The sequence below is a fragment of the Vigna unguiculata genome, chromosome 2 (genome assembly GCF_037176805.1).
Source record: "Vigna unguiculata cultivar grain cowpea cultivar isolate G323 ecotype 2 chromosome 2, ASM3717680v1, whole genome shotgun sequence".
NCBI classification, from domain to species: domain Eukaryota; kingdom Viridiplantae; phylum Streptophyta; class Magnoliopsida; order Fabales; family Fabaceae; genus Vigna; species Vigna unguiculata.
Genome location: NC_140793.1, coordinates 35265038 through 35290263, shown reverse-complemented (window position 1 = coordinate 35290263; position 25226 = coordinate 35265038). Strand labels below are relative to the sequence as shown.

The 25226-nt window shown below is 34.7% G+C and overlaps 4 protein-coding genes across 7 annotated transcripts; 1 reads left to right on the top strand and 3 right to left on the bottom strand.

Annotated features, from left to right (window-relative positions):
• Position 1: 1 nt before the first annotated feature.
• On the bottom strand, positions 2-6968 carry LOC114173721 (putative copper-transporting ATPase HMA5). Of its 2 annotated transcripts, none has more exons than XM_028058285.2 (6): positions 6543-6968; positions 2080-3471; positions 1716-1970; positions 1494-1616; positions 937-1413; positions 2-596 (listed from the first exon to the last, which is right to left on the bottom strand). In XM_028058285.2, the coding sequence occupies exons 1-6, from the start codon at positions 6825-6827 to the stop codon at positions 171-173; spliced, it is 2958 nt and encodes a 985-aa protein (XP_027914086.1). In that variant the 5' UTR covers positions 6828-6968; the 3' UTR covers positions 2-170. The 2 variants fall into 2 exon arrangements, with proteins under 2 accessions (XP_027914086.1, XP_027914087.1); XM_028058286.2 differs by having other exon boundaries at positions 2-587; positions 6543-6963.
• Positions 6969-10238: 3270 nt separating this feature from the next.
• On the bottom strand, positions 10239-14628 carry LOC114173360 (putative copper-transporting ATPase HMA5). Its single transcript, XM_028057692.2, has 6 exons — positions 14294-14628; positions 12804-14204; positions 12432-12686; positions 11824-11946; positions 11173-11649; positions 10239-10836 (listed from the first exon to the last, which is right to left on the bottom strand). The coding sequence occupies exons 1-6, from the start codon at positions 14561-14563 to the stop codon at positions 10405-10407; spliced, it is 2958 nt and encodes a 985-aa protein (XP_027913493.1). The 5' UTR covers positions 14564-14628; the 3' UTR covers positions 10239-10404.
• Positions 14629-16152: 1524 nt separating this feature from the next.
• Positions 16153-17838, top strand: LOC114173727 (actin-depolymerizing factor 7-like). 2 transcript variants are annotated; one of them, XM_028058296.2, is made up of 3 exons: positions 16153-16377; positions 16955-17214; positions 17347-17838. In XM_028058296.2, exons 1-3 carry the CDS (start codon positions 16375-16377, stop codon positions 17495-17497), a joined length of 414 nt encoding a protein of 137 aa, XP_027914097.1. In that variant the 5' UTR covers positions 16153-16374; the 3' UTR covers positions 17498-17838. The 2 variants fall into 2 exon arrangements, with proteins under 2 accessions (XP_027914097.1, XP_027914096.1); XM_028058295.2 differs by lacking the exon at positions 16153-16377 and having other exon boundaries at positions 16946-17214.
• A 118-nt stretch (positions 17839-17956) lies between these two features.
• On the bottom strand, positions 17957-23398 carry LOC114173726 (putative LRR receptor-like serine/threonine-protein kinase At1g63430). 2 transcript variants are annotated; one of them, XM_028058293.2, is made up of 13 exons: positions 22416-23328; positions 21963-22101; positions 21753-21824; positions 21472-21615; positions 21238-21387; positions 20513-20629; positions 20371-20435; positions 19815-20072; positions 19515-19720; positions 19280-19415; positions 19043-19200; positions 18656-18871; positions 17957-18562 (listed from the first exon to the last, which is right to left on the bottom strand). In XM_028058293.2, exons 1-13 carry the CDS (start codon positions 22498-22500, stop codon positions 18317-18319), a joined length of 1992 nt encoding a protein of 663 aa, XP_027914094.1. In that variant the 5' UTR covers positions 22501-23328; the 3' UTR covers positions 17957-18316. The 2 variants fall into 2 exon arrangements, with proteins under 2 accessions (XP_027914094.1, XP_027914095.1); XM_028058294.2 differs by lacking the exon at positions 17957-18562 and having other exon boundaries at positions 18955-19200; positions 22416-23398.
• Between the last annotated feature and the right edge of the window lie 1828 nt (positions 23399-25226).

Below are 25226 nucleotides of genomic sequence, written 5' to 3'. Positions count from 1 at the left end.
ATTAAAAATAAAATTCATCAACCTTAATAAATATTAAAATAGAGATTCAAGATGTAGTGTTAGTTTCTATATATTTGTACATACATACATATCTAGTTTGATTAAATTTAGGTGTTTTGTTTACAGCCCTAACAAACGAACGAAACATTTGCAATTGGCACATGGAATGATTATTGAATGTTTACACCATTCATCTCCATCTTGTTTAGCTTGGAAGGTCTCTTGTAATTCTTTAACAAGAGGGATGAGCAAACAACACTGAGAGAAGAGGCCGCCATTGCAGCTCCAGCAATCCATGGTGGTAAGCGAAATCTAGTGGATGAGTAAAGAATTCCCGCTGCAATTGGGATGGCTAAGATATTGTAACCCAAAGCCCAAAAGTAGTTTAGACGTATACGAGAGAAGGTTCTGTTCGCAAGGTCAATGGCAATGATTATATCCTCCAAGTTGCTCTTCATCAGAACGATGTCTGCTGCTTCAATTGCTATGTCTGTGCCAGCGCCTATTGCCATCCCAACATCAGCTGCCACAAGTGCTGGTGAGTCGTTGATGCCATCTCCCACCATTGCCACCGTATACCCACAACCCTGTCTCAACTTCTCCGATTAAATAATCACATGTATGCATATTTAATCAAATGTTGTATTTAATTTCTGTGATAAAAATCATAGTATATATGACATTTAAGGTGACTATTATTGAATCAATAAATTTTTAGTGTATATCAGCTGGTGATTGAATAGGTGTACGATTTTTCACTGTTTTGTAACTTGACTTAACCTTAGTTATACCCTGTTAAAAAGCTGGCGGAAGGTATTATATGGCTTAGATGATGTTTTTGTTGTGGAGAATTTAAGTAAGAAAATTAGAAGGACGTGTAATCATGTACTGTTTGGCAGTGTTAAAGACTTGTTTGGGGCAATGATTTTGTTATACCTGCAGTTCTTTTATTTTAGTTGCTTTAGTCTCAGGTTGAGCCTCTGCTATGACAGTTTCAATACCGGCTTGTCTGGCTATGGAATTGGCAGTACCCCAGTTATCACCTGTCACCATGATGCTCTTAATTTTCATGGAATTAAGAATGGAAATAACTTCATTGGCGCCAGGTTTCAATGGATCAGATACAGCCAAAACTCCAGCGACTTCTCCATCCAAGGATACTAAAATCCCAGTTTGAGCCAGGCTTTCAGCTTCTGCTAGTATTTCTTCAGCATCAGCTGAAATTGTTATGTTATGATCCAGCATCATCTTTTTATTCCCTACCAATATTTCCTTGTTTAGAACAATGGCCTTTACTCCATGGCCTGAAACAGAAACAAAGTTGCGTGCTTCTGGCCAGGAATGATTTTGTTCTTCTGTGATCTTCTTGGCGTGCTCAACAATGGCCTTAGCTATTGGATGTTCGCTGTTCACCTAATAAAGATATAACTTTAAATACTATTTTAAATGTAATTTCAGATTCAGGAAGTTATGGTAAATGGAATAAGGCTTGCCTCTGCTGCAGCAGTAAATTCATAGAAATCTTTAATTGACATCTTTTTGAAGATTTTTGTTGTTACAACCACTGGCTTCCCAACTGTGAGTGTTCCTGTCTTGTCAAACACAATGCAATTCACCTGCAATATTGCAAGTTGTGATTGTCAATTTCACATCAAGATAAACGCTACCAATAGAATTTTTCCCCATTGTTAATGTGAAGACCACTACTCACTTACCTTGTTTGCACTTTCTAATGCTTGGCCCCCTTTGATCAACACACCTTGTGTTGCACCAACTCCAGTACCAACCATAACAGCAGTAGGAGTGGCTAGGCCTAGAGCACAAGGACAGGCAATGACCATGACTGAAATCCCAAACTGAAGTGCAAGCTCAAAGTAGTTCATGGAGGATGGTATCCAAGATTTCGGGTATGCATGTAACTTTCCTGCTATAAACCAGGAGAGCCATGTTGAAAGAGAAAGCACAATGACCTGCAAAAAACAAAAGGGAACTGGTGAGCATGGATGAGTTTCCTCTGACTGACTCCATGAGTAAAAACTAAAAAAGAAAAATCAGTAAATATATTAGTTCTAAGTTTACCAGAGGAACAAAGTATTTAGAAATATGATCTGCAAGTTTTTGAACCGGAGCTTTAGCCATCTGGGCTGACTCAACAAGTCGAACGATCTGGGAGAGAGCACTCTCGGATCCAACTCTTGTCACCTTAACATGCATGACCCCATTCTCATTCATAGTGCCTCCAATCACCATATCACCCGTCCTCTTTGCCACGGGCCTTGCCTCTCCGGTTATCATGCTCTCATTTACATGACTTTGTCCCCATATGACAAAGCCATCAGATGCTACTTTTGAACCAGGGACAACCTTGATCACATCGTCCTTTTGTATCAACCGACTATCAATTTGTTTTTCACTAACAACATCCCCATTGTCATCTTGAGTTAACAAGGTCGCTGTCTCAGGTGTCAAGTTCATAAGCTTTGCAATGGCCTGAGATGTCTTCCCCTTTGCCAACACTTCCAAATACTTCCCCAACAGAATAAAAGAAATAAGCATAGAGCTGGTCTCAAAGAAATCGTTTCCTTTGAAATGCCGAGAGAAAACAGCTCTTTCCACAACATAGAGAGAATAAAAATATGCTGCATTTGTCCCTAATGCTATCAACACATCCATGTTAGCAGAACCTTTGCGCAATGCTTTATATGCCCCAACATAGAACCGTCTCCCTATGATAAACTGCACCGGGGTAGCAAAGTTACACCTCAAGAGAAGTCCAATAGTCAACATATTGACAATTTTGATATCCAAAACACGTTTAACTCCAGGTATATACATGAGAACCATGGATGTAAAGAAAACAGGAATGGTAAAAGCTAAACTCCATATGAAAAGCATGAAGTATCGGTTAATTTCCTGCTGTCTAAGTGCTTCTCTTCCTTCATCGTTTGGAAATATCACCGCTTTAAAACACCCTGATCCAGTGGATTCTATGACTTCTATGAAGGTTCTTGGTCCTGTCATGTGTGGTATATAAGTTATGGCAATTTTGTTAATGTCCGGATATATGTCTATGGTTTGAACACCAGGGAGTGCATGGAGAGAGCGCTGAATGGCAGCAAGGGATTGGTCGTTTTTAATGCCATCGATTTTAAGTTCAATCTTGCTCATGTGTTCCCCTGTGCTTATTAGTATGGCTTCGAACCCGGTGTCTTGTATAGCTTCCATTAAGTGGTTGTGGGTGAGGATTTTGGGGTCATACTGGACTTCTGCTTCTTCTGTTGTTAAGGCCACTCGTGCCTTATGCACCCCACGAAGGGAATGTAGAGCTGATTCAATAGTGGAGGAGCAAGAGGTACACGTCATGCCTCGAATGTGTATGCGGCATATTTGAGTTGAGGTGTAGTTGGAGTCTTCTTCAATAACTTTGGCTTCAAATCCAGCATCTTCAATGGCCTCGCGTATCCTCTCCTCCTGCGTCAAATGTATATGATTTGTGAACAGATGATGAAATAAGAGTTTAGTAATGGCCATAGCTATTCTTTTTTCCATACACCCTTCTCAATAGATATCTATTGTATTTTCTTTTCCTAAAAATATTAAGGATGGAGTAAACTCATGAATTTATTCACCACTAAATTTTTGGACATGCGTTAAATTAATTTTATTTATTTAATTAGTTATTCAATAAAATGAGGCTTTAACCTTAATTAATTTCACCTATTATTTTAATTTTTTTACAAAATATAATATCAGATCAAATATACTTCTGGTCGTATAATTTTTTTTTTTTAATTCTTCGAAAAATTCTTCACTCTTAGTCTAGTCTCTCTAATTTTGAAAAAAATAGTGTTTTGTAGATATATAAAAAGCAGTTTAGAGATGATGTTTGAATATCCAAAGTATTGTATACAGATTGAACTTTAGATGTTTTATACAGACTAAAATTATACGTTTTCCTAAAATATTTATTACTAATAAAATATTTTTTTATTATTAATTTGATTTGAGTTTTAAAAACTCAAAACATAAAAATATATGTTTAAATTTTTTAATTTATATCATAAAAATTGTATTAAATTAATCTTCTCTTAGGTATTTATTTATTTTGATATTTTATTTATATTTATGAGTTATCATATAATGTATGAATATAAATTAAAATTAGTGATTCAATTGGTATAAAATAGTTATTTATAAGTAAATAAGAATATAAAATTGTTTTACCATCTTCCCCACTTCAACATTATAGTGAATGATAATCACTTCAACAGTTAAATTCCTTACATACGATGTTTATAAAATCAGATAATACTTTTTAGATCGTTAGAAGAAGATCCGGTAGAAGAGATTTATGTTGAGTGGGATCTACAAATGGAAAGAATAATGGCTACAGGAAGAAAGTGGAGCACATCATAAAAAGTGCTAATAGGACAGCCGTTAATACGAGTCAGCCAAGGAAAATTTAGGGTCTAATATTAGGCATCCTTGGAGCAAAAAGATTGTTCTCTCTCTCTCTCTCTCTCTCTCTATAATAATAATAATAATAATAATAATAATAATAATAATAATAATAATAATAATAATAATAATAATATTAATAATAATAATAATAAGATATGCAGTTTAATCATCAACTTTTACTGGAAAAAGAAACCATACGTGCACTGGACAGCATTATTAATGTAATGAACACCGTAAAAATCAGGTTCACTTTGACTTTAGTTTCTGGTATAGGTACGTTTTTGTTTTGGTTGATATTTCGGTTTTAATTTATTTATAAACCATAGAGAATATATAACAAAATAATAATAATAATAATAATGATAAGCGACAAGCAAAAGTAAAAATAAACTCAAGAAATGAGAGATGAGATTTAGAAAGGAAAATGATATAGTACCTCTTTGAATTTCACGCTGAAAGGAAGGATTAAAAAAACTGAGAATGCAAGTTTTAATTTAAAAGAAACACAATATTTACATTATATTGTGTATATTACATTAATTAACTTTTTCAATCAAATAAAATAATTTAAAAACAGTTAATTCTATTTAATTTTAACAAGATCAATAAGAAACAATTCATCATTGAAAATAACATTAATAAAATATAAACTTCACAACAAAATTTATTGGAGATTTAAAAAAAAACGTACTTAGATAAAAAAAAAGAAATAAAAAATTATTAAAAATATTGAAAATAATATGAAAAGTTATGAAGAAGTAAAAATGAATTAAGTCAATTTAGAATGATGTTCTATTTTTAGGGTTGTTCCATGAGAAAGACTAAAAAAAGGTATATTGCATGGAAGAACGTTATTGGTCTCGGTGATTTCCTTTTCATGAGAAAAAAGAAAATGGAAAAGCCAGAAAACGAAACACTCACTCATGATCTTATCACACCAGCTTTCAATATGTGTGAATATATTATATACCATCCAACTATTTCTTACAAAGACGTAATATAAAATACATGTATATACCATAACAATAGCATTGAGTGTATAGACTTAGAAATTTTGAGACGCAACTACAAACCTTCCACCAAGCCTTGTACTCATCTATAGTTATATATATATATATATATATATATATATATATATATATATATATATATATATATATATATATATATATATATATAAATGGTAGTATTTGACTTGAGTGTTATGAAAATAAAGATAAAAAAATGGCTAATATATGCAATTTGTGTGTCATATCATATTCTTGTAATAGAGCCTTTATAAACTACAACAGTGAAATGTCACCATCTAAAGCATCATTATCTGTAAAAGAGTAAACATTGAAAGGTTTAATTTACGTTATGGTAAATTCTTTCAGTTCTTTAAACATAATTATTGAGTCTTTAGCGAAGGATAACTTTTATCGATTTAATTAATCAGACAGTTTTTCTGCACGAAGCATAGCACTACGGAATTTCGAGATCTTTGATCCACGTACTTCCCCTACTCACCTTTCGATCACCCACTTACTTTCGAAAAACGATCATTTGCCATGATTATAATATTTTAGACGTTAATGAAAAAACAATGATTGAAGAGATCAAGAATAGAAAATTTTGGGAAATTTTACAAATGATCAATTGCCAATATATTATTTATACCACGTACGTAGGCCTAACATATCCTTAAAGAACCCCTTAGACACTAAATAATTGATATCGAAAGGTCGTCTTAAATTAAATAAAACTTCTTGCAAAAACATATGTATCTTCGGTCCACAATCTGGAAACTTAAATCAGAATGTTATTATTCTCAAGTAACTGACGTAAACAACTTGCACATTTAATTTTACAGAAAATAATTCAGTTCTTCAGAAATCAGGAACACAATCTTGTGAGTAGAATTGTTCATTTAATTTTTTTCCATGGTATCATTGTGCTGCGTACAAACAAACTCTTGTGATTTTTTAAAGAACTCAGAATTCGTGTATGGAGAGACATGAATGTGTTGAAAAGGCAAAAGAAAAAGCAAGCAATGATGAGAATGTTGAAAATAAAGTGTATGGAGAGAGATTGATACTCACGTTAACCATTGACGGAAAGTAAAGAACCTGAGCTTTGTGATTCAAGACATCAACAACGGCCTCTCGGATTCCAGGTAAGCGTTTGATGGTTTTCTCGACGGATCCGGCGCACGCAGCACACGTCATTCCAATAACGCTGAACAAAACCACGGTGGTTTCTGATCCTTCCACCACCGTCTTTCCCGCTTCCACCGCCGTCATCGAAGGATAGCGTGCCTGAGGCCACAAATTTCCACAGCACTGCAAACTGCTCCTGCACTCCCAACCCCCTAACTTCTTACCCATTTCACTCTCCACTACTTTCTTCTTCACAAAATCAACTGCGGTAAACCCTATTTATAGAACTCAAACATCGCTCAACATCATTTAAACAAATAATAAATAAATACTGCTTCAAAATAAAATAGAAAACAGCAAATAGATTTTCGCAGAAAAAATTAAAGAATTGTTTAAAGGAAAGCTTATGACACGACTCCTATCATATGCAATTAAAATTTACCTGTAAATAGGTTACAAGAAAACTGATTAATATTACAAAAAATAAATTACACCAAAAAATCTCGGAACTGTAAATCAATTGCGGTGTGATTTCTGTTAAATTTTGTGAAAAAAGACAGCAGAGCTCAATAAATACTTCGTGTCTATAACTTGATTAAAAATAATTTAACGAAACGTGAAATAATTCTTTACTTTATTAATTATAGTGTTTTTCATGACTTACTAAAAGGGTGCATTTAGATAAATAACTTTATCAGATATTTATTTATTATTTTTAATACATGAATTTAAGTTGCAAATTTTACAATAACATGGTTACAATAAATTAACAATATTTTTGGTGATACAATAAATATATTTAGATAAGCTACTTTAAGAAGCTTGTTAGAAAGATTGTCCATAACGATAAATATTTTATAATCTTAAATCAGCTTCTTATAAATTTATGTGAATGTCCCTAATTAATAAAAAAATAATGTAACAGTAGATTTTGGTTGAAAAAAACTTTGAATTTAAGCCAAACTTGTTAAATAACAAACAAGATACCTTTTCGAAAGTAAGAATTTTAAGTGTATACTCTTTAGTTGTAAGTGTAACCTATTAAAAAAATAGAATTATTTAAACGTATAAAAGATAGCAGTGCACTGACTTTCAAAGAGGAGTCGTTTGTTTAGACCTAAATAAACCTAATGTAATTTAATTTTAAATTTTCAGAAAAGATAACATTTATAGTTTTAAATAGTATTTATATATAGGGAAAATATTATACTAAAAGCAATTTAGTTTCTTAAAGATTATTTTAGTTTAATTATCAATTAAATTATTTTTTGGCACCCCTACTTGCATTACAGTTTGATGGTATCGGATTTGGCAATTTCTTTTTGTATGGAATAGAATAAAAGCGAATAGAAGTATATATTACTTTGTTTTGAGATTCATGGTAAGAAATTAAAAAAACTTATTTGGTTTGAGTCCTGTACCATCATGGCCACTAAGTAACAAGTTGAAACATTTGATTATGAGAGATATATTGACTCTGTTTATTTTATCATTTCTGTTATGTCCAACTTATTAGTTGATTATTACTATTAAAAATTACATCATCATTTTAGCCATTTTTTTATTTTACAAAAGCTACAGATAATTTTTTATAGGGTTTGAATATTGCTAGTTGCTGAAACATTCAAAACGAAGTGTAGAACGCGAGATTGACATTTGATTCTTTAAGCATATGCACCTAATTTAACATATCCTTTCAAGGTGAATTGACAAATGAAAGTAACTATATTAATTTATATTATCTCTAAATTATTTTTTAAATGTATTACTTCTTAAATTAAATTTTATATATATATATATATATATATATATATATATATATTGTTTTTTCTTTAACTTATGAAAGTTATCTAAAACCTTTTTCCGAGCAAAAATATGGATTGTTTGTCATTTAATAAACGGAATTTCACATTAAACTATAATATTTTTTTTTGTTAATGAAAAAAGAGATATATGTAAGAAATGTAATTAAGAAAATCAATTATTTCGTTAAAGAAAATGAGTTGAAAGTTCATTTTTTAGATTTTTTTAATTTATTTTTATATTATTTGAATACTTTATTTATCGGTATTACACTGTAAAACAGGAAAAAAATATTACAAATATTTATGAGCATTTGGTCAATTTATATAACTTTTTTTTTAATTTATTATAAATAAGTGAGATTTAATTATTTTGTTCAATTATTTTGAAGGGCCAGGGATTCATTGCTTTTGGAAATTATTAAAGTTGTTACATTGTCTATTGTGAAGTATTTATTTCATTAAAAATACATTTAAATTAAATTTCTTAAAGTTAAAAGTATTGTTTTTTAACATTTATCTCTCTCTCTCTCTCTCTCTCCCTCTCTCTCTCTCTCTCTCTCTCTCTCTCTATATATATATATATATATATATATATATATATATATATATATATATATATATATATATATATATCCATAAAGACATAATCCTTAATTTAGAGAACAAACAAATAATACAATAATAAAAATAAATTTCGCAATATTACTAATATCGGAGAAAATAGTTTGAGAGTGAAACCGATTGTCAGAGTATTCTCTAACAATTAAAAGAATACATGAAATATTGTGAAAAGATATATCAAGACTTAAAAAGATGAAGCTTAAAAATTGATTGTAATAATGTCTAGAGAAAAAAATATAATTTTTTAAGTAAAACACTTTAAAGAAAAAGATCATTTTTCTTAAAAATAATCAACTGATAAAAATAATTGGTCAAAAAGTGTTATCATACTCATGGACACTCAGAATGACCACCAAATAAACACTGCAACTTGTTGCTTAGTGGTCAAAATAGTCTTTTGAGACTTGTTTCTTTGTAAAATCCCAATTCAACTTATCATTTTATTGTAAAGTGAACTAATTCGATAAAAGAATAATTCATTCAGAATTAAGTATAAAGTTTAAATATCTTTTAATTAAAAAAATACTATTAATTAATTAAGTTAAATATATTTTTCATTTTTATTATAAAAAATATATATTTATGTGTGGAGTTTTCATTAAATGACAAATAAAATTATGTTAGATTTTTTTTTTATAAAATCCAAAAACGAAATAATTTATAAATTAATTAAAAATGAAAAAACTATTTTTATGACATTCTAACGATAAAAAATATATTTAATTCTGAATACTTTTAGTTTTTAATGATTTCTTATCTCATCACTTAAATAACAAAAAGAGAATGTCAACAACAGTTGAGTAACATATACTTGCTGTATTCTTTTGTATTATATCGACTAGAGTAACATTTAACTGGAAAAAACTACTCAAAATATAATATGACACCTAGAAAAAGAAAAGGAAAATATAAATTCTTATAGATGTTATAATGTGATAAAATAAATAAAGAAAAAATATAAATATTGAGTGAGTATTTAAAAATAATGTTCGAGCACGTATCATTATTCAAATTTATTTTATAAGGTATGAATATTTAAAATAAGGCAGTATTAAATACGGTTGTAAGGAAATATAATAGTTGTTTATTTAAATGTATAACAGAGATGAAACCACTAGGAGTGTAAGAATGAATATTTTGGTCAATTTTTCCAACCCAGTAATTAATTTATTATTATTTGTAATGTGTGTGAAAATCTTAAACGAAAAACAAATTGAAATGGCAGGAGTAATTTGTAAATTTTAGATATTACAGAGTTTAACTAAGGTATTTTACATGAACGAAAACCCTTTCTCACATCTGTACACTAAACTAAAATGATGACAACACAACACTTTATATACGTACAAAAATGGGTAAAGAAAAACCAGGAATCGTGATCATATATCAGTGGATGACTCTATGCTTATGCCTCGGATCTCAAGGTTGTCTAGCTTCTTGGGTCTCCTGTAATATTTCAACAACAGAGAACAGCAAACAACACTGACAGAGGAAGCAGCCATGGCAGCCCCAGCAATCCAGGGTGGCAATCTGAACCTTGTTGAAGGGAAAAGAACTCCGGCAGCAATTGGGATTCCAAGTAAGTTATAACCCAAAGCCCAAACGTAATTCAGGCGTATACGGGTAAATGTTTTTCTGGAAAGGTCAATAGCAGTTATGACATCTTCCAAGTTGCTCTTCATGAGTACAATATCAGCAGCCTCAATAGCAATGTCTGTACCAGCACCTATCGCCATTCCCACATCCGCTGCCACAAGTGCAGGCGAATCATTGATACCATCCCCAACCATAGCCACAGCGTAACCAGAAGCCTGAAAGAGAAAAACAAGTCACTCGGTATGTTGCAACAGCTAATGTATTCCTCTGAAGCAGTGCAAACAACTGCGGAAGTGAGGTTCAGGCACAAGCATTGAAGTTTATGGATATAAAAACCAGTAATTAAGCAAGGGAGTTTGAAAAAGTAAAGTTAGAAAGACAAAATTACGCTAGTACTGACTACTCAACATAAGCAAAAGAGATATAGTTATCTAGTTATGGTTTGAAATAAGGTGGTATTATTTTCATCTCAAGGCACAGAAGTATCATCTCATTAAATAACTAACTTCTTAAAATTAAGATGAAAATGTATAATCATCATGCATTCGTACCTGCAAGTCTTTCACTTTCTCTGCTTTTTGATCCGGTTTAGCCTCAGCTATAACATTCTCAATTCCTACTTCCCTCGCAATAGAACTAGCAGTTCCGAAGTTGTCCCCAGTCACCATAATGCTCTTGATTTTCATTGATTTTAGAATGGAAATGACTTCTTGAGCACCTGGTTTCAGTGGATCGGATACTGCTAAAACTCCTGCCACTTTCCCACTTATAGATACCAATATTCCTGTTTGAGCCATCTTTTCGGCTTCAGCAAGCATATCTTCAGCTTCAACGGGAATTGCAATGTTATGGTCAGCCAACAGGCTCTTATTACCGACCATTATTTCTTTGTTATGAACGGTGGCCTTTACTCCATGTCCTGTAATGGAAACAAAATCTCGTGCCTCGGGCCATGAAGGGTTCTCTTCATCTCGAAATTTTTTGGCATACTCAACTACGGCCTTGGCCAATGGATGCTCACTATTCACCTGAGATAGGCAAGTTAAATTAAGGGCAATTTTTATGACATGCATATGCATCTATAATCCATGAATTTTAAAAGCGCTTACAAAGAAGCTATCATACTCAGAAAGCAAACTCTTATTTACTATAACTATTCACTAGGCTACGCATTGGAGAAGTAGATAGGGGGAGAGGATTACCTCAGTTGCAGCCACAAGTTCATAGAATTCCCGGAGCACCATTTTTGTCAACAATTCTGTTCTCACTATAACAGGTTTCCCGACGGTGAGAGTACCCGTCTTATCAAAAACAATGCAGTTCACCTAGAAGACAGTCATAAACATATTCACGTGTAAGTAATTACAGATAAAATCATGAAAGCTTTAACAGATGACACAACATACAACCAATGATCAGCTTGTCCGTTTTAACTTTCAAAAAGTATAGAGAGATAGGAATGAAGCACAAGAAAAATCAGATTGATACTTGATACTGATATCCAAAAAACCTATTTACCTTCACCCAGCATAACATTAACAAACAACAGTACTTCATACTCGTACTTCATCTTAAGAACTGAGAAATGATATGAAGTGAACACATTAGTTGATACTCCTTCCTAGAAGGCTAACACATATTTGATGTTCGATTAGGTGGCAGGAATGGCTCTCAAAAACCACTTGATATTAATGATCTTTCCTATGTTTATTTTCTTCTTGGCACTTTATTAACTATTCAATTTTTACCCGATCGACATACACAAAGTAAATTCAGAACTAAAGGGACTAATCAAATGTGAAATGCTGACCTTATGTGCACTCTCTAATGCCTGCCCTCCTTTAATGAGCACACCCTGGGATGCACCGACTCCAGTCCCGACCATAACCGCAGTTGGCGTGGCTAAACCCAAAGCACAAGGGCAGGCTATGACCATCACAGATATTCCAAACTGCAAAGCAAGCTCAAAGCTGTCCATTGAAGACGGTATCCAAGACTTTGGGTAAGCATGATATCTTCCCGCCAAAAACCAGGCAAGCCAAGTCGTGAACGAGATCACAATCACCTGCATAGGAACATCCATCCATCCCATTAGGATCTCATCCTCCGCGAGCACAAACAATGATTCAATAAAAACAAACAAAGTCCTTCATTTTCATCACACCAAACAATTAATAATTACCAGAGGCACAAAGTATTTTGATATGCGATCAGCAAACTTCTGCACAGGTGCTTTGGCCATCTGCGCCGATTCCACAAGGCGAACAATCTGAGAAAGAGCACTCTCCGATCCTACCGTCGTCGCCTTAACATGCAAAACTCCATTCTCATTCACAGTCCCTCCAATAACCTTGTCCCCTTTCCTCTTCGACACGGGACGCGCTTCCCCCGTGATCATACTCTCATTCACGTGACTCTGCCCCCGCACAACAAACCCATCGGAAGCCACTTTCGCGCCAGGAACAACCTTAATCACATCATTCTTCTGAACCAACCTGCTATCAATCTCCTCCTCCCCAACAACATTCCCATCAGCGTCCAAATTCAGTAAAACCGCCGTGTCGGGTGTCAAGTTCATGAGCTTGGCAATCGCATCAGACGTCTTCCCCTTCGCCAAAATCTCGAGATACTTCCCAAGCAGAATGAACGAAATAAGCATCGCGCTCGTTTCGAAGAAATCATTCCCCTCAAAATGCGGAGAAGTAGCAGCTCTCAAAACAGAGTAAACAGAGTAAAAATACGCAGCGTTTGTCCCCAACGCAATGAGAACATCCATGTTCGCAGAGCCACGGCGTAACGATTTATAAGAACCGTAATAAAACCGCCAGCCAAGTACGAACTGAACCGGCGTGCACAGCACCCACCGAGCAACCTCCCCCACGGTAAGCATGTTCACAACTTTTGCATCAAGTGCGTCCTTTATTCCAGGGACATACATAAACACCATGGATGTTAGAAACACAGGAATAGTAAACACCAAGCTCCATAAGAAAGATTTGTAATACTGCCTTGTCTCCTCGCGTCTGTGAGAATTTCTTTGTCCTTGTTCCGTAGGATATATCTTCGCCTTGAAATTCCCATTCCCTGTTTTCTCAATCACGTTGATCAAATCTCTGGGTCCAGTGAAGTCCGGTTTGTAGGAAACCGATATTTTGCTGAATTCCTCTGTTAAGTCAACCACAAGAACTCCTGGGAGTGTCCGCAGAGAATCTAGTATTGGTTCCATGGAAGCGCCGTCGGTTACCGCGCCTTCCACGTGGAGGTCTATCTTGGTGAAGTCTTCACTTGAACTAATGAGCACGGCTTCGAATCCGGCATCTTCTACGGCTTGTAAAATGTCGTTTGGATTGAGGAGGAGATCTGGGTTATAGTGGACTTGGGCCTCTTCGGTGGCCAGGCCCACGCGGGCCTCGAGGACACCGTGAAGGCCTTGTAAAACGGACTCTAGCGTGGAGGAACAGGAGGTGCAGGTCATGCCTTTGATTTGGATGCGGCATACTTTAACAGATTTATCGTCAGTGCCGTCTGTGAGTAATAGCGCTTCGAAACCCGCGTCTTCGATGGCCTCGCGAATGGTCTCTTCCTGAAAGAACAAAAAAGGTTAGAAAGTGAACGAGAAGAAAAAGAAGATGAAGAGAGAGTGTGTCTCTGTTGTGGTGTTGTTTGCCTCACGTTAACGAAAGAGGGGTAGAAGACGACGTGAGCGCGGTTGTTGAGGACGTCGACGATGGCCTGGCGGATCCCGGGGAGGCGTTTGACGGCTTTCTCGACGGATCCGGCGCAGGCAGCACAAGTCATTCCGACGACGGAGAAAAGAGCGGTGGAGTCTGAGAGCTCCTCGACGGTGGTGGCGGGCTGTCCCTTAGGGTATTTAGGCATGGAGGGGTAATGAGGTCGCGGCGAGAGGTTTCGCCAGCAACTTAACGCTAACAACTTCGCCATTGCTTTTTTCGAAAAGTAGTGCCTACCAAGCAACACCACTCAGGTTCGTAAATTTTAACCCATACCAATACCAGGGTCGCTTTTATAGTGTCAACCCTGTTTTTGCTTCTCCAATGCAATCTCCATCCATACGCTTTTGACTTTAAACTGACACGTCTTGTTTGGTGGGGTCCTTTTTTTTCTATTTTTTAGTCGGTGGACCAGTTACTTACGTGGGCTTAACGCAACTTTGGGTTGGGGGAGTTGAAAGTTGGGTCCGTGTAACTACTAACCACTTCACGGCCCAGAATTAGGGTTTTTTTTTTCACAAAGAAGCCCACTAGATACGGGTTAAATAAGGGAAGTCAAATAGAATAGTTTAATTGTATGGTCTGTTTTAATTAGAATAATTTCCTACGTTCCTTTATAGATTTTATGGAATATGTTCCTTTTTTTCTTTGCTTTTCAAATATTTTATACTATATTGGCTTAGAAAAGGACACTTCCTGAAACCTCATGCATGAAGCGGGCAACGCACTACCTACCATTTATTAATCCAGAAATCATGGTTTCTACGTAAATGACTACATTAATGTCATTCTCTCGTTATATATTTTATTTATTTGGTTAATAGTATTTCTTTATTGGGCCGTCTGTGACGTCATGGATTACGTTTAGAGGCTGGCCAGCCAAATTTGACTTGGACTCTAAAATGAAAGCCCATTCAATAATAGGCTTATAAAATCAAAATATCCAGTCAGCCGTGGCCCACTGTCCAATTCATAATATCTGGGCCTTATCATCTTAGGTTTTTTTTAATAGAAGGGACCAACTCTCTGAGAATGTGGATCATTGATGAAAGACGGTCCAAATCTTTGGTGCCCAATTTCAAATTCACAAGCGTAACCCACTTAAAATGAATATAGTATATGCATCCTCAAGAATAACAAATACAAGCTTTCTTTATCTACAGTATCTATACTATTATATAAAAAATATTCCTCCTTTTTTGTGTTTAATTTTTTTTTTCAATTTTACTTTCAAGTAATTTTTTTATGTAACCATTTTTTAAAATTAAATAAATAAAATTCATCTATAAAATAAATAAAAATCATCTATATTTATTCTTATAATTATAATTTTTTTTGTTAACATAAAAAAGCGAACATACAATTGTTTTCAGTGGTTCATAGAAAGTGAGTATACAAACATTTACAACAATTCACACATACTAATAAATTAATTGAATTACAAATCAAACTTTAATAAAAGGAACTCAAACCTAAAAAAAAAAAAGTCAAATGTAATAATATGTTAAATTTGAATCTTATAAACCAAACATATTAGAGTCTTCTCATATATCCCTAACGAATTTGAATTTTGTTGAAACAAAAGTAGGTTATTAATGACTGAGTTTAGAAAATTCAGCAATTACACATGTTGTGTAAAACGGAAAAGAAGTGCTTAAAAAGTATTTATCCCAAATTTAATTGCATAGTTATTGGTTATCGGGGACATGATATCTCTAATTAAGGGGTGTCCTAATTTGGAAGATCTAATTAAAATTAAGGTTGGTGCATTATATAGAGTTGAGGAGGTATCGGAAGGAAGTAAAAGAGATTGCAACGGATCTGGCACTTTGAATTCCCTAACCGCAATCTTAGTCTTGTGAAAGTTGCACCTCTCGTGGCTCCCATAAACAAGGATCTTTATCTGTTATTTCTATTCATAATTTCCATTGTGTCTGTTGCTCCCATTTCCATTCTCTATTGCTCTCACCCCTTTCTTTTCCTACACTTTTCAAAGGGCGCTTCTTACTCATTGCTGGAAAAATGGTAGTTTATTATCCATTTCTTTTCTTTATCTTTCAACCTGTTAGTTTTTATATAATACTTGTTTCTGCTTCGTCTGATTCTTACCCTCATTGGGACCTTTGAATTAAGTATATTCGTATGTTTTCATTGTATATCACAACTGAATAAATATTTCACATTTCATCTAATTGGAAGAATGAAAGTTTATGAGATCGACAATGTCTAGGAGAATGGAAAGTATCTCATCATGTGCATGCATGCATGCCCCTTACAAAATTAACTACTGTCAAAAGATGCGGAAGCAGATTATTTTCAACTATTCTTAATGTCTCGTCTATATCCTGACAAAAAGGAACTGTCGTTTCAGTCTATGAAAGTTGAGTGGTGTTTTTACATCCTCTTACATTTGGGAATACAAATTGGGAATCAGAAACATGCAAATTCTGAATTCTTACCCCAACTAAACCAGCTGAAAATCTGTAATTACATGGAAAAATCAGTTAACATCGCGTGTTGTGATGTGTGATAAAGAATGAATATATAGAATTCTAGAATTCTTAAATTATCTAAGATTTTTTGACAAAAAATTATGAAGCAGGCAAATTCAGCGTCCGGAATGGCTGTGCATGATGACTGCAAATTGAAGTTTCAGGAGCTTAAAGCAAGGCGGATCTACCGATACATTACGTTCAAAATTGAGGAACAATCAGTTGTGGTTGACAAAATAGGGGGATCGAACGAAAAATACGAGGATTTTCAGGCCAGTTTGCCATCTAACGAGTGTCGCTATGCCGTCTATGATTTTGATTTCACAACTGATGAGAATTGCCAGAAAAGCAAGATCTTCTTCGTTGCATGGTAGTATAGTTTATAAACTGTACTTCACTTGGTTAATAGAAACCAAACCTTCGTATTCATTCCATGTTCAGGACAGACATCTTAAGACAATACATATTGTTGAAGGAACTGTTTAATACTGTTTGTGTGCAGGTCACCAGACACTTCAAAGGTGAGGATGAAGATGGTGTATGCAAGTTCCAAGGATAGATTCAAGAGGGAACTAGATGGCATTCAAGTCGAACTGCAAGCAACTGATCCAAGTGAGATGAGCTTGGACATTGTAAAAGCCCGAGCCATCTAAGTCCCCCCTTTTGCTGCCTCAGCTCTCCTTCACAATTCAAAGTTTACTTTCTTTTCCTAACTGTTTCACAACATCGGGGGCCATATTGTTATTGTTTATTTTAGTCTGGATTCAATCAACAACGACAAATCCAAAATGGCATGTACTATTATAATGTATCTTTCTTCTAAACATTCTCCACTGTTCCATTGATCTTGATTAGTTTCAAGACACAATGTGGATGGCTGGATCTATCTATTAGAGGTTGCTGGTCTGACATGTTGCCAATCAACCGCTTGGGTCTTTTCACTTGGAAGATGATTTTATGTATAAGCATTTATTATATACCTATGTTTTTTTTACTTCTCTTGTTTCAAGTAGATCACTGGCGCCCTACATTATTTACATGCTTTTTTCTCTAAGTTACAATATTTATATGGTGAACAATTGAAGTGTATACTGGGTAACAAGCCCAACAAATAATAGCACAGAATAAGACTTCCATGATAACTCAAACACTGCTTTGAGCTTTGTAAAACGAGGCCCTTACAAAGTTATAACATACGTGCGTGAAGATCCAAGACAAATGACACAATGCTCGGTAAACTACACAAAGGAAACACTAGTGGAATACAATCTTGTTCTATTTAACAATTTCTATACAACGAGACCTTCTCGTGCTTAAAGCCAGAACACATACCCTTTATGAGCAATCATTTACAATAGAAATGAAATCGGATGAGTAAGAGAAAGGGAAGAAAGTAGTCAGAAAAAGTATTACTAGTGTGTGTGTGTCTCGCTGCTTTAGTGTAAATCTGTTAATTTAGTTTTGAGTGTATATTAAGATAAAAGTGCAAGTTCAGCCCAAGCCAAAGATGACGACTTAAGCTCCACGCTTACTGATGTATCAATTCTGTTCTCCAGCATGCTGCATAATTCTCTCATAGATGGCTGCCTAGTTTTATCAGGGTTGATACAGAGAGTTATTACCTCGCATATCACTTTCAGGTCTTCATGTCTAAAATGCTTCAGTTCAGGATCCACCACGTTTGACATTTCATCTGGCCTTTCGAGGTAGTCCTTGGCCTGCAGCACAAATATACATGGCTTAGTCAAAATACACACTCTTCCGGGTTTGTGTGAGGCTTTTTAAACATCAAATTTCGGGAAGTTCCTTACCCAGTCAACCAAGTACCCTTTGTCCTTACAGTATGGAGGTCTTCCGCTGATTAACTCCAGTAGAAGTACCCCAAAAGCAAATATGTTTCCTTTGGTATCAAGATGGCGTGCTTCAAGGGAGTTTGGAAGAACACAGATAGCACCTTGGCTGCCAATGGAACCAGAATTCTTTTCTGATCTTTCAAGAATTGTCTTCCAACTTTCAAAATCAACCAACTGCAATTCAGGTTCATGACAATCAGTAAGCAAGCTTTTGGATTTCCAACACATTATACTATTTAAACATAGGTGCACGTTACTTTATTTCTGCTCATTCTTGACTGCAAGAAGATATGACCACAACTGTAACAGGTAAATTTGAAGATTTGAACTAGCCAGTGACCACACCTTAGGGGAAAATTCTTCTGTAAGGTATACAGCGCTAGAATTCAGCTCTGAGATAGTAAATGGAGGCTCCACTTCGGTATGCAAATACTTGAGTCCACGTGCAATGCCTATGGCAATCTTCATACGCCGTGTCCAGGAAAATTGACATCCTTCTTCATCTGCAGTCATAATTGCATGTTGAAGGAATGAAACGCTTAAGACATGTTACATGTACGCTACCTGAGAAACTTGACTTACAACAATGAAGGTGGTCATGAAGTGTCCCATTTGAAGCATAATCAAAAACCAACATCCTTATAAATGGAGCGTCTTCTCTACAGTAACCAAGTAGTTTTCCTATATTCTCATGATTTAACCTTGCCAAGTCCGCCACCTGAATGGCATTAATAGCATAAGTAAATATTAAAAGATTGGGACAACTATCTGTCTGCAAATTCTTGCAGGCTGTTTCAATACGAAAATTTCCATTTACCTCTCTCTGAAAATAGAGCTCAAGATATCCTGTCCAATGCTCCTCCCTGATGCAGAGGGAAATCACAGCAATCTCAGGCCCACCTTTCATTGTTCCCTTGTAAACCACACTGTCCGGTGAGGACCCAATTATGTTGCTGAAGTCTTCACAGGCCACTTCAAGCTCTTGTCTGCTATACCTTCTCACATCCTTCAACATCTCAGGGTCTGCACTTTAATAGAACCAATTATGTTCAAAACAGCTCTAGAACTCTTAGGTGTAAATAGAGAGTTGGGAAAACAGAAAAAAGAAACTGCATACCTATATATACTGCCGTATGATCTTTCTGGCTTCCAGATTTTTTCCAAGGAATGATGATAGATGATTTTTTGTTACATCTCTGAAAAGCAGCAAGAACAGCAACCAGAAAGAGAGAGCCCACCATAGTCCCAGTTACTATTTCTAGAGCCAAAAGCCAAACAGGTTTTGACGCTCCGTGATGCTTGGACACATATTCAGTAGGTTGGTGACTTGGATTCACCACTGGCTGGCTCTTGGCACTGGCAGGAGAAGCACCCGCTATGAAATAAAAGTTCAGTGTTAGAACATAGATTGGAAGGAGCAAGTGTTGTGCAGTGTATATTGGATTTTGACAAAATTCTTATCTATAAAGAGTACATAGATCTATTCTCAACACCGGCTTGGGATTTAAAAAGAGGAATACAAAGGGAATATCCGTGAAAGCCATTTCAGAATGAAGTCAAGACTCGGCTCCGTTCATTTCTTTCGCATAATTCAAATTTTATGAGGTGACTATGAAGATACATTTAATTCATGCCTTCAACCTGAGTTCTTGAAAGGCAATGTCAATACATACCACACTGTATACGAGGTCGCTGCTTTATATCCTGGCTCTGGATGCAATTCCCTTGAAAGCTTAACCTGCCAGACGTAGTATATGATTACTAAATATAGTGGAGGAGTAGAATCTCAACATGACCAGAGTATCCAAAAAGTACCTCGGAAGATACTCCAAGCATTTGGGTATGCTACCAACTAAAAAATTATATGAGAAGTCTGCTACTTTCAACTGAGACGAACGACAGAAGCCAGTTACATTCTCCTTGGAAACATACCTGAAGAAGTCATACAAATTTATTAGAGGCAGATTAAGAAAATTCAAATTTTGACTGGTATAACTTGATCTTTTACACTGAATGTTGAATCTGACTGCATGTTTTTCAGACACAACAGATATAAGTTGTTTCATAACCCAAAGGACGTTTAAGTCTCCTTAATGAAATCCTTTTGAACGGCTCATGAACAAGCTGAAAACTTGACAGTGGTCATTCATTGCCAATAATAGATTATCCTATTCCATTTTTCATGTATCCATAATATCTCCTTCACAACAACAAACTTCAAAGATAAATCTAAAGCATGATAATATAAAAAAAGTGAATAAAATCTTTCATCTGCATTAGTCACGACACGAGTGATGAAAGAAGTAACATTCAAACGTGAAACAGTAATTTGCATCAATTTAATTGCATACAAGACCTAATACTAGCTCCTTCAATCATGGCTACCTAGAACATATATAAAGGTGCCCAACACTCCTATAGTCTACATCCGTACTCTGAAAATGAAGTGTTTTATCAACCAGGTTAGGAAAGAACTACGTGAACAAGAATTCTGAATCCCTGACCAAAGTATAACAACTCAATTGTAAAATTACACTCACATCCCATGCATGTATGAAGCAAAATTTGAGCTACCACCAGCGGGAATAGGTCCTTGAAGTCTATTCCTATCCAACCGAAGTTCTTGAAGGAATCTCAAGTTTCCAAGCTCTGGAGGTAGCCTACCAGTCAACCCGTTGGACTGCAAGTTTCTACAAGAATGCAAACAAATTTGAATAAGTAGGAGAGTCACTAATTTTTTTCTATTCAGAAAGTTTATACTTAGTTTCTTTTACATTTTCACAACTTGAGTTAGATTTCCAAACTCTGGAGGAATTGGTCCTGTTAACTGATTCATTCCTAGATCAAACACCCTGAGATATTTCAACTCGCCCAACTCTCTAGGTATTGTTCCAATGAGATTGTTTCCGTGCAAAATTCTGCATAAACAAAAGAACCAGAAATCAGCTTCAACCATGATATACCAGAACCAAGCCAAGTAATAATCACAACACGACTAAGCCAAAGGTTTTCACTTTTCAGGATGAAGTACGGCTAGGAGAAAGGGTGAACATACAGTTCTTGCAAGTAGGTGAGTTGCCCCAACTCTGGTGCAAGAAACCCCTTTAATGATGAACCTGATATGTTTCTGCAAAGAAGAACCAATCTTTAGTGCTAGGAGTGTGCTACCTTAGAAGTTCACGTCATCCCCATGTGAGATACCAACAGTACACCCCATCGACAACAGAAAAAAAGCACCAGCAAGAAAAGACCAGTGATATCTTACAGCTTGATGACATGATCTCGCACCATAGTGCAAGTGACCCCAAACCAGTTACAAGGATCTGCTTCTACCGTATCCCAATCGGACAAAACTTGATATAGGTCTTCATAAACAGCTTCTTTGAAGCTCCTAAGCGCCCAAACTATCAAGAAAAGAAAGAAACAATGCAAACGCTTCATTTCTTTGTTACGAACACCGTAATAAAAACTTGGGTAGCTTTGCCAAGAAAAAAAGACCACGTCCATGAAAGCAAAACCAACCACACTATCTCGAAACTTGCAAGTTCACACAGGAAATAGACCTACCTATCAATCTTTGCTACTTAATTACACCTAACACACTGCCTTTGAAGAAATTAAACAGTCAACAAGATTTTGGAAGCAGAAAAACATGGCATAACGGTTATGAATAACTGAGATCTGAAAAAGAAAGTGAATTCCCCAACAAAACGCATACCTTCATTAGAGGGCACAGTGTCAGAAGCCACAAAAGAGAGCGTGTAAATCAAAGAGAGAAGCCATAATGAAGTACGAGGCTTCATCTTGTTTTGCTAGCCACTCAGCTCTTCAGTTCTATCAAACAAAATTCAAAGAGCACTCTCAAAGAAAGAGTAGAACTCATGAGAAACAAGACTTTGTGGGAAGTGGGAAGAATATAAACTGCAACTAAGTTTAAAAGGTTCCAAAACTCTGCATTGTGTGCTACTAGAAGGTTGGTCTTGCAGCAAATATAGAACGAAAGGTACCAGAGAGTGACGAAAGAAGAGTCTAAATCCAAGATTTCGCAACAACCGGTGGAAAGAATAACCAACTAGCCGCTGGTTGAAATGAGAGACAGAGAAAACTAAAAAGTGAGCAAAATTGTTAGGGTGACAATGACAATGAACTGAAGCAACAGCAGAATGAAAACTTGGATTGAAAGAGAGTTTAGCAAACAAGCAAGTGCCAACAATTAAATTAATTTGATTAAGATTGCCACATACCCATAAACCCTTTTTTCATTTATGTCAAGGAAACTTAATTGAAGAGAGAAATAAAAGATGAAACATCACAGAAAAAGGGAAAAATAATGTATGAAAAAAGTAAAGGTGTTAAATTTATATAGGTTTATAATAAAATGTGTTCAAAGTGGCCAATTTATGCTGTAAAGACAACTCTTGTTGTTCTCCCTTTCTGCTTCATGAAATTAATTAATAAGAATGATTAGTAACAACGCGGTGTGGTAATTGATGAGGGGGTGGGGCTTGAATCGAAGGGTAACAGTACTAAACTATCTCGTGAAGTTGGTGAAGAAGGAATTGATGGCTCAACGTTTTGGATAAAAGTCGTTCTACGTTAGTCAACAACTGATATGTAGGTTAAACAAGGAGTAATCATGGATTACGAGATCTTCAAACTCCAAGGATTACTCTTTCTCCTAATAATGACATTTTTTCTGTGAAAGTGCGCATTGCTTGATTAGTTTTCTTCCTCTTGTGTTCGATCAAACATGGGTATATTCAACCTATTCCACGCTTTTCTTTTCGTTTTCGTCAAGAGTTTTTCTTGGGGGAAATTATCCTTCATTTTGTTCATTGAAAACGTTATTTTCTATCAAGTTTCATCTGTTAAAAAAAGGTTATCATAAGATTGCGATATATATTAAATACCCAGATTACTTTACCAAACTTGTCTCTTATTGGAATTGATAAAATACGAGACTTTTACAGATAAAATGTTCTAAATCGTTATCAGAACGCAAAACATCATCACGATGAACCTAAACTTTTTTTTTTCTTTCAATTTCAATACTGTTTTGTTTCTTTTGCTTGTCTTGAACTGCTTTTTTCAATTCAACCGTGATTAAGTATCGCGATTTTACTAACTTTTTTAATAATTATCAGTTGTTAAACTGTGTCAGGGCCAAATTAATTAATTATTTATGAATTTTTCTTTTGTACCGTGATTATTGGTCGGTTTGATATTTAATTATATAAAGTAATATTAGCAAAAGAAAAGTGCTTTTTCTGAAAAGGCAGAGAAAGAACTCTCCAAAATTCCACAGTTTCCAGTTGTTCTCCAACAAGAACTGTGTCTAACATATTCTAACCTTGAAATATAACCAACCCCACTTCTCCTTTTCTTTATTGTTGTTCCGATTTAAGTTTATCGGATAAGAACAATCACCATATTTATGAAATATTGAAATATTGTCTGTTTTCAAGCGTTTAAGTTCTGTTACAATTTTATTTTTAAAAAGTGAAAAAAAGATAAAAATATTTAAATTTAACTTAATCTCATCTTCTAAACTAAGTAAGATTTATCGAATATATCAAAACAATTACGTTTTTGAATATCTAGCGAATATCTACCGAAGAACTAATACCTAATAAAGATTGCCATCATCATCATCATGGATCATGAATCTTCAGGTTAATTTTACTTAAATTTAATATTTACTCCACTGTCGTCATGTTTATGTCTGATGTACTTGTTTAATTAGTGATTAATTAACTTTGTATTATGGCTAAAACCATAAAGCATTGTGCCATTGTGGAAAAATTAATTGATTAAATATGTTGAGGCTTTTTCCATTTGAATTGATTTTGCCACCTTTTGGTTACTCTGATATGATTAGAGACAAATGAAGATAATTTTTAAACCCAGAAAGGACGCCTGGCTAATGCTTCCAAGTAAAACATTCTAAGAATTGGAGTATATTTTAAGGAAGAAGAAACCTCATCGCTATCATTTCAATGCACAATTGAGCTTCAAAAATAAATATTAAAAGAAAATATCATCAATCGGAAATCGTAAATTATCAAAAACGACAGATAATTAAGTATCAGTTATTGGTAATTAGAGATCAATAATGATTATAAAAAGTAACTTTTCAGCAGAAGACTTGTTCAAATTTTTCTGATTTTGGACTTTTGGTTGCAAAAGATAAATTTCATAAATAGACAAACACTTTAAAAGTCAAGACATGAGGTCTTCTGGGCAACAATAGAAAAATTTATTAGTGTGGAAGTTAAGCATATCACACTTATTTGTATGTAGTTTTTTTTTAATTACTTTTCATGTAGATTTTTTACTATTTAAATTTAAATTCAATTTAAAAAATTAAATGCATGCAGCACTCTTCATTTAACACTTTATAGGTCCATCAACAATACTTAATATCCGATTTTGTATATGATTAGCCCTTAAAATACTTGTAAAATGGGGAATTGCATTTGTTTTAGATGCAATACAACTTTCGAAAAAACTACATTAAGCAAAAAATATT

What these genes read in the sequence shown, in the direction of transcription:
- LOC114173727 (XM_028058295.2), top strand. Translation starts at nt 16,946, where the DNA reads ATGAAGCAGGCAAATTCAGCGTCCGGAATGGCTGTGCATGATGACTGC. An exon ending in AAGATCTTCTTCGTTGCATG is followed by an intron (nt 17,215 to 17,346) that starts GTAGTATAGTTT and finishes GTTTGTGTGCAG; the next exon opens with GTCACCAGACACTTCAAAGG.
- LOC114173726 (XM_028058293.2), bottom strand. Translation starts at nt 22,500, where the DNA reads ATGAAGCCTCGTACTTCATTATGGCTTCTCTCTTTGATTTACACGCTC. An exon ending in TCATACGGCAGTATATATAG is followed by an intron (nt 19,721 to 19,814) that starts GTATGCAGTTTC and finishes ATTAAAGTGCAG; the next exon opens with ACCCTGAGATGTTGAAGGAT. An exon ending in TCATGACCACCTTCATTGTT is followed by an intron (nt 19,201 to 19,279) that starts GTAAGTCAAGTT and finishes TTATGACTGCAG; the next exon opens with ATGAAGAAGGATGTCAATTT.
- LOC114173721 (XM_028058285.2), bottom strand. Translation starts at nt 6,827, where the DNA reads ATGGGTAAGAAGTTAGGGGGTTGGGAGTGCAGGAGCAGTTTGCAGTGC. An exon ending in CATTAGAAAGTGCAAACAAG is followed by an intron (nt 1,617 to 1,715) that starts GTAAGTGAGTAG and finishes GCAATATTGCAG; the next exon opens with GTGAATTGCATTGTGTTTGA. An exon ending in AATTTACTGCTGCAGCAGAG is followed by an intron (nt 1,414 to 1,493) that starts GCAAGCCTTATT and finishes TATCTTTATTAG; the next exon opens with GTGAACAGCGAACATCCAAT.
- LOC114173360 (XM_028057692.2), bottom strand. Translation starts at nt 14,563, where the DNA reads ATGGCGAAGTTGTTAGCGTTAAGTTGCTGGCGAAACCTCTCGCCGCGA. An exon ending in CATTAGAGAGTGCACATAAG is followed by an intron (nt 11,947 to 12,431) that starts GTCAGCATTTCA and finishes ACTGTCTTCTAG; the next exon opens with GTGAACTGCATTGTTTTTGA. An exon ending in AACTTGTGGCTGCAACTGAG is followed by an intron (nt 11,650 to 11,823) that starts GTAATCCTCTCC and finishes TGCCTATCTCAG; the next exon opens with GTGAATAGTGAGCATCCATT.